This window comes from Vipera berus (genome assembly GCF_964194415.1).
Source record: "Vipera berus genome assembly, chromosome: 1".
NCBI lineage: Eukaryota > Metazoa > Chordata > Lepidosauria > Squamata > Viperidae > Vipera > Vipera berus.
In genome coordinates, this window is record NC_138202.1 from 181,001,170 (window position 1) to 181,014,648 (window position 13,479).

Here is a 13,479-nt window from a genome sequence, read left to right on the forward strand (position 1 = left end):
TTTTAATTTTTTGGTTGCAGTCCCCATCTGCGGTGATCTTGGAGCCCAGGAAAATAAAATCAGTCACTACCTCCATTTCTTCCCCATCTATTTGCCAGGAATTGAGAGGGCTGGATGCCATGATCTTAGTTTTCTTAATGTTTAATTTCAACCCACATTTTTCACTCTCCTTCTTCACTTGCAACAAGAGGCTCTTTAGTTCCTCTTCACTTTCTGCCATTAGAGTGGTATCATCACTAATCAGTGGTCCTGTGTCCAGTTCTCACTGTTGCTTCTTGACCCGCATATAGGTTTCTCAAGGTACTCCTATCTCTTTAAGAACTTGCCACAGTTTGTTATGATCCACACAATCAAAGGCTTTAGCATAGTCAATGAAGCAGAAGTAGATGTTTTTCTGGAACTCCCTAGCTTTCTCCATGATCCAGCGTATGTTGGCAATGACCAAAGGATAGTCAAAGGATATTCTCCTACTTGATTCTAACATAAATATAAGATTGTTGTAACTTATTTTTGCACTGGTCTTGAACTGTAATGGAGAGAGAGGAAGAGGGGGAGAGAGAGGGAGAGAGATAGAAGAGAAAACATGCACAAGAAGAAGGAGCAATTAAAGCTGGAATGGTCTACACTACTTGTGAAGTGGGCTGAACATTATTAAAACAAGTAATTTACATGCATATCTACATTTATTGTGGTCTGTTAGAATCTCTTCCCATGTTAAGCATTTTTTTCATATCAAGACAAATATTAAAAATATGATTTGTCTTTACCCTAACCCAATCCTGTCTTTTATTTGTGTTCTACCTCATGTTCTTCTGTATATTCTTTCTGATTTTAGAAGGACAGTTTCCAAAAATAAATTCCAGAATTCAGTAGGTTTTACAATGGTTTTGCTTCTGTACAGTGGACAATAGGAAGTCTAGAAGAATGCAAATTGTTAACACCTTAGTTTACACTCTTTAAACAAGACCTGTTAACCCTCAGCCTGACAGGTGGAAAGAATCTCACAAGCAAGGCTTTTCTTGGACATCCCAATACCTGCCTCCATGTGGGAGGAATATTGTAGCCAATTATTCACTGCCCCAAAATTGTAATGGATTAGAGGAGCCACAAAATGATCTACAAGAGGCTGTAATCCCACCCCACCCTGGTCTCTGGTGCCTGAACAGGAGACTAGAGGACTCATTCAGATCCTGGGAAGATCTATACCCTGAGTTATTCAAATGTCAGATTGACTGGTGGGCTCCCTTACTTGCAGGTGTATTTACTCATAGGATTACTGCCAAATTCCATCTGCTTGGGAGCTCTCTATTGTGGTCACCATTGACAAAAAGGGCGGTAAGGGTAATCCCTCAAATTATAGACTGATTAGACTAATTGATATAACAAAATTGTATGTCAAATATTGTTTGCATAAAAGATACGATTTGAGGACTGTGAAATTGAAAAAGGCTTGCTACATGAAGAGCAAACTGGATTTAGGTCTGGGAGCTCCACTATTGATAACTGTTTTACGTCATCTAAGAGAAAAATACACGGCTTAAGGGACCCAACTGTTTACAGATTTCATAGATCTCATTACAACATTTGATTCAGTGAACAGGGAAACTTATAGACCTGAGCATGGATTTCAGACTCCTCTCTTTAATCAAGGAACTAAACTCATGCCTAAGGGGGTGCAGAGGAACACATTGTTCCCAACACTGAAAGGTAGTTGCATTAAAGGCTTCAGACAAGAATGTTTATTGGCTTCATTTTATTTAACCTGTATATTAACTATGTCCCAAAAATTGCTTCATTTAACTGATATGCATATGCCTAAAATTAAAAATAAACATGCAAATATTCTGCTTTATACAGATGACATGGTATTGATGCCATATACCCTGGTAGGGACAAGGAGACTGCTGCACAGGTTTAGTTCATACTGTGAATTCAACTACTTGAATATCAATATGTCTAGGACCAAGGTAGTTTTGTTTTTTCAGGAAGGGGTGGAGTATAAGTATAAGTAGAGCCTGCATAAGGAACATATAGATCAGGTTTAGTCCTATGTATCTTTGGGAATAGTTTTGTAGAGACAGATTTTTGGCTCCCACATTTTAAGAGTTCTTTAAGCATGGCTGGCTCAGGAATTCTGGGAGTTGAAGTCCACGAGCCATAAAAGAGCCAAGGTTGCCTACCCCTGCCTTATACTATTAAGGCAGTTCACTAATCACAGCTACCCAGTCTGTCTAACTCCAATCATAAATGTATATAACAGCAACATTTTTATTTATTTATTAAATTTGTATGCCACTCACTGTCAAGTGAATTTGCTCGCATATGATGTAGAGCTGTGGGGATATATAAGTGCCCCCTTCCTGGATTAGATACAGTCTACTTTTTAAAAAAATGATTCTTGGGGATAGATAAATCTAAACCGACTCCAGCAGTAATAGCAGAGCTGGGTACACTTGCTATACAAAGCCATCTAATAATTAAACTATTCAACTAATTGCTGAAGATCTTATCTATCGACCCAGATAGACACCCAAGCTGTGCTTCAAAGATCAATCAGTTGCTTGGGCCAATTTACTTTCAAATGCCACCTCATAGTGTGGATTCTCTATCCAATTCTAAGCCCAATCAGATCTGAAGGCCAAAAAAACTTTTAAACAAAGTGTCATTGATGTGAGTGCCCAATATGATTTTGCACTACTTAAATATGTTAAGTCCTTGAAGTGGCTTGCTCAACACAAATCAGCCTTCCGGTCAGAGAACCAATATGTCTCAACTTCTTAGAAGAGCTTTTCTAGAGTTGGTTTCCAACAACTAGACTCCATGGTAATAGAGGGGAGGTTTCACAGAGTTCCATTTGAAGAAAGACAGTGTATTTGTGGAACACCAACTGCTGAAGACATTGGACATATCCTTTTTGTCTGCAAACTATATTCTGCAGAAAGGACTGCTTACTTACATTCTTATTTAAAAATTTAAAAATTTTGAGACACCTGGGAGATACTATATCATTTCCTACCAACTCTACAGCAGATTGTACTGTATATAGGAATTATGGGAGGCATGCTGCAATTTATCTATGTTTTTCTTCCTTCTTCCCAACGTGTCATGGATCAGGAACAGTGTGATGATGGGAAAAGGAGTCTCTGCAGGAATATAAAATTGAAGGCTACAATTGCCAATTTCACCCATGATGGCAGGGTGAGGATAGGGAGTGATTGACTTTCCAACAGGAAGAAATTTAGTGCAGACTTTGACAGCCAAGTGTACACTAAGGTCTGCATTCCTTTAAAATTAGTGAGATATGTATAATTGATTTCAGTGTTGTTACAGTATTTTTATTTCCATTTTAAACTAGAGCCATGAAAGCTTTGTGGGAGCCATTTTCTTACACTGTTTTCTTTTAACTTTACTTCTCCAGTTCAATTAAATATTTCTAAAAGTAGTTACTAACTTGAATACCGAATATATTCTTTTTTTATAACAGGAGCACCCTGTTGTCCTAACAAAATTCATTGAAGGAGCTCGAGAGGTGGAAATGGATGCAGTCGCAAAAAATGGAAAGGTAGACACTTTTCTGCTTTGCTTTTTCTTCCCAGGATTTATAAAATGATCGTAGAGAGACTTGACAAATGTTCCATTTTCAACTCTAGGTAGAAGTTCTTTACAGCTGAGCTAAACAAAGGCAGACTGAACAAAAATTTTATACAACCATTTAGCCTTGAGAAATGTTTTGTCAGTAAGCTGTTTTTTCCCCCCAGTATGAGCTTCTTTAAAGATCACATGGCTTGCTCTTGCTTGTTGGAATTACTTTTATTGTTTTCAGTTTCAGCAGGGAACATTACATATACTTTACATTGTTTGTAATGCATCGAAAAGCTGTCACCTTTGCTTACTTGCCTTTCATCTTTCCACAGTAAACTGCTGGGTGTAGTGTTCAGTGACAACAACCTTTTCCTTAAAGCCTCACAAGGGCCTGTTATAATGTATAGTAGTGCTATACCAGATTAGTCTTATAATTCATACTGTCTAAGATATTTATCATTGCCACTGACCATAGCAATTTGATAGAATTTCCTGAATTGTGTGTACAGAACCTCCCCCCACACACCCACATAATTCTGGTTTAACCCTCCAGCATTGACATTCAGCACTTTTCCTGCTTCTGCTGATCACAGACTTTACAAAACATTGTAAACTTCTTCATTTGCCAGAAAAATTGCACCTTGAAGGACCACAGCTCAAATTCACAACCTAACCATTTTTTAATTGTCTGGTCGTCATGTTGAATATTCTTTTTCTCACAGTTAATTTGGTAGTTCTCTCGTTCTTTGGTCCTATAACTCTCTTCTGCATAAAGAAGAGCCCTGCTTGAAATCCTCTAGCTAAATCACTGAATCATATTCAGCAGACCATACATGTGAAGTACATAGAACCAAGTCCATTGAGCATCATGTCAGGTCTATTAAGGAAGTGACACACTATGAAAAAAATGTATCTCTGAGCTTTTTTTTCTTACGGTGAATCAAGAGAGAAGAAAGGAGGAAATTCTTTTTCTAGTCAGGAAAAGTGAAGCAGAGACAAATAAATGAAAGAGGCTGAATGATCCCTCTAGGTCTCCCATTAATCCCTTCTACTCAATAGAGCAAACTTTGTCCTTTTGGAGAGGTATGTTGAGCAGGATTTTATAAGTCCATCAATGAAGATTAATTGTGCTTAAAAACTACAAAGTCCTCTTATGCTGTTCTGACATTATGCATATTCAAAGGACTTCGTAGATATAGTTGGTAGTAGTAATAATAAATATTATTAATGATAATGAAACCATTATTAGTGCTTGAAATGGTATGCATATATTTTCTGTCTTATGTTGAAGCTGTAAAAATGTCAGTGTCGAGGAACTCTTCTAAGTTCATGAGATCTGTGAGATACAAATTTCTTCATCAATTGCTCAGTTCCTTAACCCTTGTGCTAAATTACTTTTCTGAAGCCAGGAAATAATTAATAGAAAAATAAGAAAAATCATCCAGTTAACTAGATGTATTCATTTAATGAATGCATGTTCTGGGTTCATAGTAACTTCATCTGTTATAGATTGCATGTTTAGATCTGATTAAATCAATATACTGTAAAATGACTGTATTTTCTTGGCTCTTTGTAACAGGTTATCTGCCATGCCATCTCTGAGCACGTGGAAGATGCAGGAGTTCATTCTGGAGATGCTACTTTGATGTTTCCTGCACAAACAATTAGCCAAGGAGCCTTAGAGAAGGTCAATCTTTGGTTAACTGTACAAGAAGAGTATCATAGGGCTAAACTGCATGAAGTTCTAAAAATTCATCTGAAAACCATTCAACTACAGTATATATCAGAATATTAAATCAGCTGAATGTTGAATAAAATAGTTGCACACTTATGATCAATACAGCTGATACAATAGGAGTTTTTGTGGCTACAGAGTAGCATCCACTATCTCTCTCAGCTTTTTTTTAAAGGAAATTGCTAGAATGTATTCTAATTTAGAGCAAACATAATATCTCAGAATCTCCTTCATCAGCCTGGTGGTCCTCTAAATTACTGGACTTTAATTTCTATAACCACAGCTCAATGTGGTAAAAGTTGGGAAACGGTGGAAGCTGAAGTCCAATATATCTGGGCACTAGATTGGAGAAAGCAACAATATTTGTATTTTATCACTCCATAATATACACCAGGGCTTTTCAACCTTTTCACCCATTGTACCACTGTTAGGATATGGCAACATCCAAGTACCACCAGTCACTTAGCAAGGTGTCAAAAACCTGATGACCCAAAAAAAGGGAAAAAAGTGATGAAGTACAGGTAGTCCTCGACTTACAACAGTTCACTTAGTGACTGTTCAAAGTTACAATGTCACTGAAAAAAGTGCCCCCCAAGCCACAGCCAAGCAAGATTATCTTCCTCCTGTCCGAGGTTTTCATTGTTGTGAGCATTTCTGTTGAGGATTGGCAGCGGGGGTGGGGTGGGGTGTTTGGTTTTTATTCCCCCCGTCTGCTGGGTGGTTGCAGAAGGTTTTGGTCACTTCACACGACCCTGGGACACTGACCATCATAAATATGAATTAGTTGCCAAGCATCTGAATGTAAATCAGAAGACCCTGGAGATGCTGCAACATTCCAGCTGATTGGTGCTTCTTCAGGGCTCAGTAGAAGCACCAGGATCAGCTGGAGCCTGGCGCTGATCCCGGCACTTCCGCTGAGCCCTGACAGCCCTGCAGCTCCAGCCATCTCTTGTTCAGGCTTGTGCGGTGCTGCCACCAGTTCAGCTCATTCCCCTCCACCGCTACCACTTTTCTAGGATGGTTGTGTACCACCTGCCTGGTGCCAATGTACCACAGGTGGTACCCGTACCACTGGTTGAAAAGCCCTGATATACACCAAGTCATAGACTTAGTTGTTTTGCATATTATGTTGGGTCCCTGATTTTATCTAAAGTTGTAGCAACAAAGAATACATGCATCTAGCATACGAGTAGAACAATTTTATAGCAAATGAACTTGCTAATTATAAAGCTAATTATAAAGTTGCAGAAAACCACAGAGATGACCTTGCAGAGGCCATGAATTAAGGCACAGAAAGCAAATGGCATTGGAAAGAAACTAAAAGTTCATTTTTTTTGGTATAACAGGGAGGAAAAGTAAAACATTCCAGTATTTCTTGTGAAGTCCATTTCTTGACCTGGCTTACCTTGAAGGGCTGACATTAATCTTGAAAGCCTGGCAATGTTTTTTTTTCCCTTTCCCTCTCAGAGCCTGCTTCATTTGCAACAGTTTAAAAGTGTTTCTGAGTTTCAGCCATACAGAATATACTGTACTTTTGATTTTCATTTCCATTCTCATTCACTGGGGCTGGCTCCTCTGACTGTCCTTATTCAGAGTTACTGCCATTGCCTACTTTTGTTTTAGTGCCTCTTTTCTTTGAACTTATAAATCCTTGTCCTTTGCTACTACAGTCATTTAATTTTCATCAAGGGTTGCTATAAGCTTGCACTTGCTGTGCAAAAATATGCCTGATGGTTATCAGGCAGGAAGATCATCATGGCATAAGCACTGCACATCATAATTGTAGTCTTCTGACAATTCATTTGCACTTTTAGTTCTTGGGATACAATGCAACTTTTAATTCTTCTCAGGCAGGCGTGAATGCAACTTCTTGACTTGGAAGGGAATTCTTCTAAGGACTCATCTACCCTCCTTGTCCCCCCCCCCCCACATCCTCCTGTTAGTTCTCCTTGTTTTGCTTGCTTGTCATTTAGGCATCAGACAAACATAGCAGAATAAATTAGTGTACCTGAACAGATGTTAAGTTTTTAAATTATTTCTGCTGTTTTCTTTTTGTTGATACAATTTTTGTTTTATGTTTCGCATTACCAAGAAATCAAATATTATGAAGTATAGTATGATGTAGATAAATATAAAGTTAAATAAAATCAATATTAATGACTTATAACTAGAATAAATTTAATAAGAACTTTCATTGGATTTACACTCATATTTCTAAGGCTACTTGGGGTAAAATTAACCTTTATTTTATTTTTTTTTCTATTTATTTTACCTTTAATGGACTTATTTGGCTGAATTATTAATGAGGTGTTTTTATGTACTCTTATAGGTGAAAATTGCAACCAGAAGGATTGCTGATGCCTTTGCTATCTCTGGACCATTCAATATCCAGTTTCTCATCAGGGGAAATGATGTGCTGGTGAGGCCTTTTTGAATGTAGAAAATAGTAGATCATAATAATAAATGGCACATTTTCCAAGAAACACACCTGGCAAAAATCGGCTATGGCTGTTGCTGCTGTTTGCTGTGCAGCCCAGGCTAGAGGAAGTCGTATAATACCTGCCTTGTCTGATGCCTCATTGGTGTGCAGTGTGTGCCACTGATACTCATTCATTGCTGTCTAAAGCATTTTGTGGTACAAATTTGAAAGAATGGCTCTGTTTGCCCAGATAATACAGTAATTTGAGGAGAAAGCAAGCTCTGTAGAATTGCCGTCTGTCAGCAAGCATGTTAGCTCAGCACTTGCTTTAAATCAGATCAGTACTAAATAAGATTTGTAAGAATATTATAAGCAACTCATCTTATTGGTCTGGCAGAAGTTTGACTGCGATATACAGAGCTTGCTATTTTGCTATCTTGGGATATATAGATAGCTCAAAAACAAATAGGATAGAAGAAAATGTAAAGAGGACATTTGTCTTCCAGGTATTCTTGCTTACGGGATGGTTCATTTGCACCTACTACTATGTTAGATACAATATTAACTTATAGGAATGGGAGAAGGAAGGATGTCAGGACTGCAAGAGTTGGAGGGGGAAAATTTTTTTAGTAATTCCATTCTCCGTGATTTTCATGAAACCTACACTTGCTCCAGTAATCATAGGCATCAGCAGATAAGCATTACACCCAATGGTGGGATTCAGCCAGTTCGCACCACTTTGGCAGAACCGGTAGCTAATTTTTTTTTGCCCAGGCCCAGAATGGACTTTCAGAAGTGGCATCCACACAGAGAACTGGTTGTTCACATATTTAAATCCCACCACTGATTACAGCTGTCTGATCCTGACTGTAATACTTCTTATAGCTTTTCTTCAACCTACAGCTAGTGTACATACTTTTAAAAATATGCTTGTTGGTTGAAGTCACTTGTTAAAATTGCATTAGGTTTGTCCCACTACCCTCAGCCATAATATCTTCTCCTAAAATCTAGGAAAGCGATTTAGCCGCTGTCACACCCTCTCTCCCTATGGATATGCCGAAGGTCTACTTCAGTAAGTAGTTCCATTTCACAGCCCCCCTACAATACGTCCATGGCACCAGTTGGAAAAACAAAAATAAAACAGATTTATGCAATTACATGTATTACTGGTAAGCCTGTACAGTATTTTCATCATATGCAAAGAGCTGCTTTTACAGACACATGATCTTGCTGGAATATGGCAAGCTGAAACTTCAGAGTGATCATGATGAGGCCAAAGCTTATGGCTCAGTTCTATGCTTGTCCTTTGATAATCTTTCTGTCACCCTTTTGTATCTATTTTGTTATATACTTCATCTATTTATCTTCTAATCTTGTTATGTTTGTTGAAAGATGTAATTTGTATAGATTTGGAAAATAATAAAAACCATGGTGGAAAATGTTTTTCAGTATCGATTAACAATTTGGAAATCATTAGTGACCATCTTGAATGAACGTAATCTCAGAAAATGCTGGGAATTTAATACACTTTAGTCCATGTTATTGTATGTATCCATTGTGGATGTAGGTAAATTCTGTCTTTTCATTATGTGTGTAGGCAGGAGAATAGATATGATAAATATTCTAAATATTCTAATAATGTCCAGAATTTATAAGGTTATAAATGGTTATGGTTATAAATAAGGTGTTTATCTTTCCTCGCAATCAATACATAGGAAATCTTTAAAGATTTCCCCCCATCTCTCTTGAAGGTGATAGAGTGTAACTTACGAGCATCACGATCTATTCCATTTATATCCAAGTCCCTTGGCCTGGATTTCATTGATGTGGCCACTAAAGTGATGACTGGAGAACAGATCCATGAATCCTCCCTTCCTGCACTGACAAGCCCTATGATTCCATCAAATTATGTGGGCATTAAGGTATGTGTGGAATGATATAAAATAATTAGGTGATTGCACTTATGTGGCTTATAAAGGTAACTTCATAAGGTTAAATTCTTTTTAATCCATTCATTCAACTGGGGAGAAGAAATAGGTAAAATAGTCCTCTCCACCGATATACACTGTGCTGAGTATTAAAGTACCACATTAAAAACCACAATCAGACATCCAAATCAAGTGCATATTAACAAAGTCTGTACACTGAAACAAAAGCTAACTTTAATGAATAGTATATTACATTTGGAAGATGGATAATTCAGTGTTCCTATAAACAGGTTAGCCTTCACTCTTCTTAGTAAAATTGCTTCTATCTAAATGAAGCAGGTGTGTATAATCAATGTCCCTTTGTATAATATGCCATGCGTTCAAGACACTTTGCATTTTAGCTGAGAGCTAATGATTGAAAACACAATGTCATGAAATATTTGGTAGGTTACCGTATATAGTTTTCTTGCAGGTCAAAACGGGTTGACTTTGGAACTGTTGGTCTCTTTTTGGTGTTTCTTGGAAGGTTGGAAGCTTTTAATAATAGTTGATGGTCCCTTTTCAGTAAATCACTAACCTTAGCTGTTTCAAGCTGAATGCCAATCTCCAGAAAAGGGTAAATCTATCCCTGATTCTTCCCCCTTGTAAAATAAATATTGTAATATCACAGTGATTTGCTACAGTGATTTACATGGAAATCCTTCTGTTCTAAACAAAAAAAATTAGGAATCCAAAAATGCTTGTAAATGCCCTACAACAATAATTATTAAAATGCCAGAAATAATTAAAAAAATCTGAAGAGGTCCTGTGGGAAAATGTTTTGAGTCATAAATACATTATTTTGATTCAATTTTATCTTCTCCTTCTCCATCTCCAAAATGGGAGATTGCTTTTCTGAGATGGATTAGCTTGGCAGCTACATGTTCCTGTTTCCCTCCTTTCCTTGCTCCTCTTTCCATCTCCTTAATTGTGTCATTCAAAGTGATAGCAAATGGTGGGAAAGGGTTTGCAGGTAAACCTTCAGAAATTGATATAGGTGATAAATGTCTCACTGGACAATAGATGAGTCAAGTCTTGGGTAAAATATGTGGTTTGGTCTGTACCAATATTCTGAATGCTATAGTCACGGTCATGGAAGGTCAGCCTTATTGCTGCCTCATTTCTTTGATTATCCACCGTGGAATGATGGTAGTACCTGTTATGCATCTGTAAAACAGTTCTGGGCTTAATATATATACTATGTATATACGTACGTAACACTCACACACATAGACACATGCGGATGGATAGTGTTATCCGTTATTAAGGACTGATGTATAATGGTACAGTGCAATCAGGATTTAATGCCAGGACTATTTCCTTTCTACCCCGTTTTTTCTAGCCCTTGCTAGTAGTAGCATCATCTGCTATCCTGTTCCAAATTTCTGATTCTCTTTGAGAATAAGTCTAATCTTTGAGGCACAATTGGATTTGCCCAGCACATTCTGCCCTCTGTCTGGGATAAAAAAAAAAACCTGAAACTTTAAATGATAGTACAAATTCTAAATTGTAGTAGAATACATAAAATACAGAGATTTCTCCCACCCAACCCCCTCCGCAAGGCAGGAGACCTTATACCATCCAGAACAAATAGATGTCTAATCTTTTCTTGAAAATCTCCAGCAATGAAGCACCCACAATTCTGAGAGACAAGCTCTTCTATTAATTAATTATTCTTACTACCAGGAAATTTATCCTTACTTCTAGGTTGGATCTCTCTTTAACCAGCTTCCACCCATTGCCCCTTGTTCTGCCCTCAGGTGCTTTGGAGAACAAATCAATCCCCTTCTTTGTCCTCAAGTTCTGGAAGACAGCTATCATGTCATCCCTAATCCTTCTCTTTGTTACTTTAGTCATATCTTAGATCAGTGGTGGCGAACATTTTAGAGACCGAGTGCCCAAACTGCAACCCAAACCCCACTATGTATCAACGGGTGCTGGCTGGGCATGGCCTGCTGGGTGGGCATGGCCCACTGGGTGGCCATGGCAGACTGGGTGGGCGTGGCCAGGTTGGGCATGTCCAGCTTGATGTTGTTCCTGGGGAGGGATGCCTCGGGACCAGGCAGGGTGGGGAGATCCAGGGGGTCTCTGGTGGGTAGGGCAGTGAGCTGATGGCTTGGGGGGGGGGAAAGGGGGCAGCTACACCCCTCCCAAATGCTGACATATCACAAAAGCTCCTTCAGTGGGCAGACCGCAGCTTATTGAGCCAGGAAGCGCCTCTCCCTGCACGTGTCCTCAGGAGGAGGAGCCGGGCAGCCATGGCTCTCACTCGCCTCTGCCAGAGGCACAAGCTCAGGGTGCCCGGCTGGCCGGCGACAGGCTGGAGAGTGTGGGATGGCAATAGGTGAGGTGGGTGATCCCGATGTCCATAGGGGAAGAAGCGGTGAGGAGGCTCCATGTCCAGTCCAGCCCAGCCCTGGCATGGCATGGAAAGCGAGGCAGCAGCCCCATGTGTGTCTGCCCCAACCTTCGCAGAGACCCGCTGCCCTGACCCAACCCTCGCAGAGCCCCAACTCGGTTCCTTACCTTTGCCCAGCTTGTTCCATGGCCTCATGGCTGCAGCACTGTTTAGGAGGCGGCAAACGGCTGGTTTCGGCATGATGCAGCTGTTTGCCGCCTCGCATATTGCACCCAATGCTGCTGCAATGTGGGTCTGCTAAAGTGGCCGACTTTAGCAGTTACATTAGCAGGGGAGGGAAGATTGGTGGCACAAGGAATGGAAAGAGTGGAGCAGACAGTCCCCTGAGCCCTGGCTGAGCCGCCGCATGGATCACCCTGCTGCCGCCGCCCTTTCCCCCCCTGCATGGATCACCTGCCGCCACCATTTCCCCTGCATGGATTGCCGTGCTGCCACCGTTTTCCCCCACCCACCATACAGATCTCCCTGCTGCCACCACCATTTCCCCCCCCCGGCACGGATTGCCCTGCCGCCGGCGGCGGATCACCCTGCCCACTTCTGTCTTGCATCTGCATATACTGTATTTGGAGAATTAATGTCACAAACGAATTCACCGTTCTTTCTCATTTTCTAGGCTCCAATGTTCTCCTGGCCCCGTTTAAGAGATGTTGACCCTATTCTACGATGTGAAATGGCATCCACTGGGGAGGTACCAACTTTTATGATGTTTTCTCACAAAGGACAATAATTTATGAAATATTTCTTGATATCGGAGAATATATAGCCTCAGTGGTGTAAAGTCTACATCAGGTTCTAGAGGCTACAGTACATGGCGCTTTAGAATATTTTTGTTCTAACAACAAACAAACAAACACAAACAAACAAACAAACAAACAAACAAACTGGTTTTAGTTAGTTTGGTTTAGTGGTTAAGGTACTGTCAGAATCCATTTATATTTCATTTCTAACTCTCTTTCTGTGCAAACCCAAATCTTACACCCCCTTGGATTCTGCCATTCCCAAGGAGGAAAGGGAATAAACGTGGAAGTTTATTGTCTCCATTTCCTCTCTTTAGATGTAACTTTTTGTTTATCTAGCCTGCCTGTTGCCCCTCACAATAAGATCGATGAGAGGCATTCTCTCTCTCTGATCTTACGAGCAACTAAGAAAGGGGGTGGGGGAATTCTGGTTTGTGTCTCTGGATGGAATGTGAAGGGGAGGGAGTAATTGTGCTGTGAATGGACTGATGGTTCTCCCTTTCCCTCGAGGGGCTTGCCACCTGAAACTTGACTGATCCGGAACTGACCAAATGAACTGAGGGGTGGGGTTTTGCTCGGGGTCACTTTAAAAGTATCCATCTGTGAGGAGATTTTTCAGA

The 13,479-nt window shown here is 39.8% G+C and overlaps 1 protein-coding gene across 1 annotated transcript in view; it reads left to right on the forward strand.

The window, feature by feature from the left end:
* Positions 1–13,479, forward strand: part of CPS1 (carbamoyl-phosphate synthase 1) — a gene marked incomplete at its 3' end in the record, with an annotated part of 181,118 nt that overhangs the window by 138,589 nt on the left and 29,050 nt on the right. Inside the window, exons 29-33 of the mRNA XM_081313498.1 lie at positions 3,485–3,562; positions 5,162–5,269; positions 7,647–7,736; positions 9,488–9,658; positions 12,736–12,810. Of these exons, the coding sequence (XP_081169624.1) occupies positions 3,485–3,562; positions 5,162–5,269; positions 7,647–7,736; positions 9,488–9,658; positions 12,736–12,810 (522 nt within the window). The remainder of the gene's footprint in view (positions 1–3,484; positions 3,563–5,161; positions 5,270–7,646; positions 7,737–9,487; positions 9,659–12,735; positions 12,811–13,479) is intronic.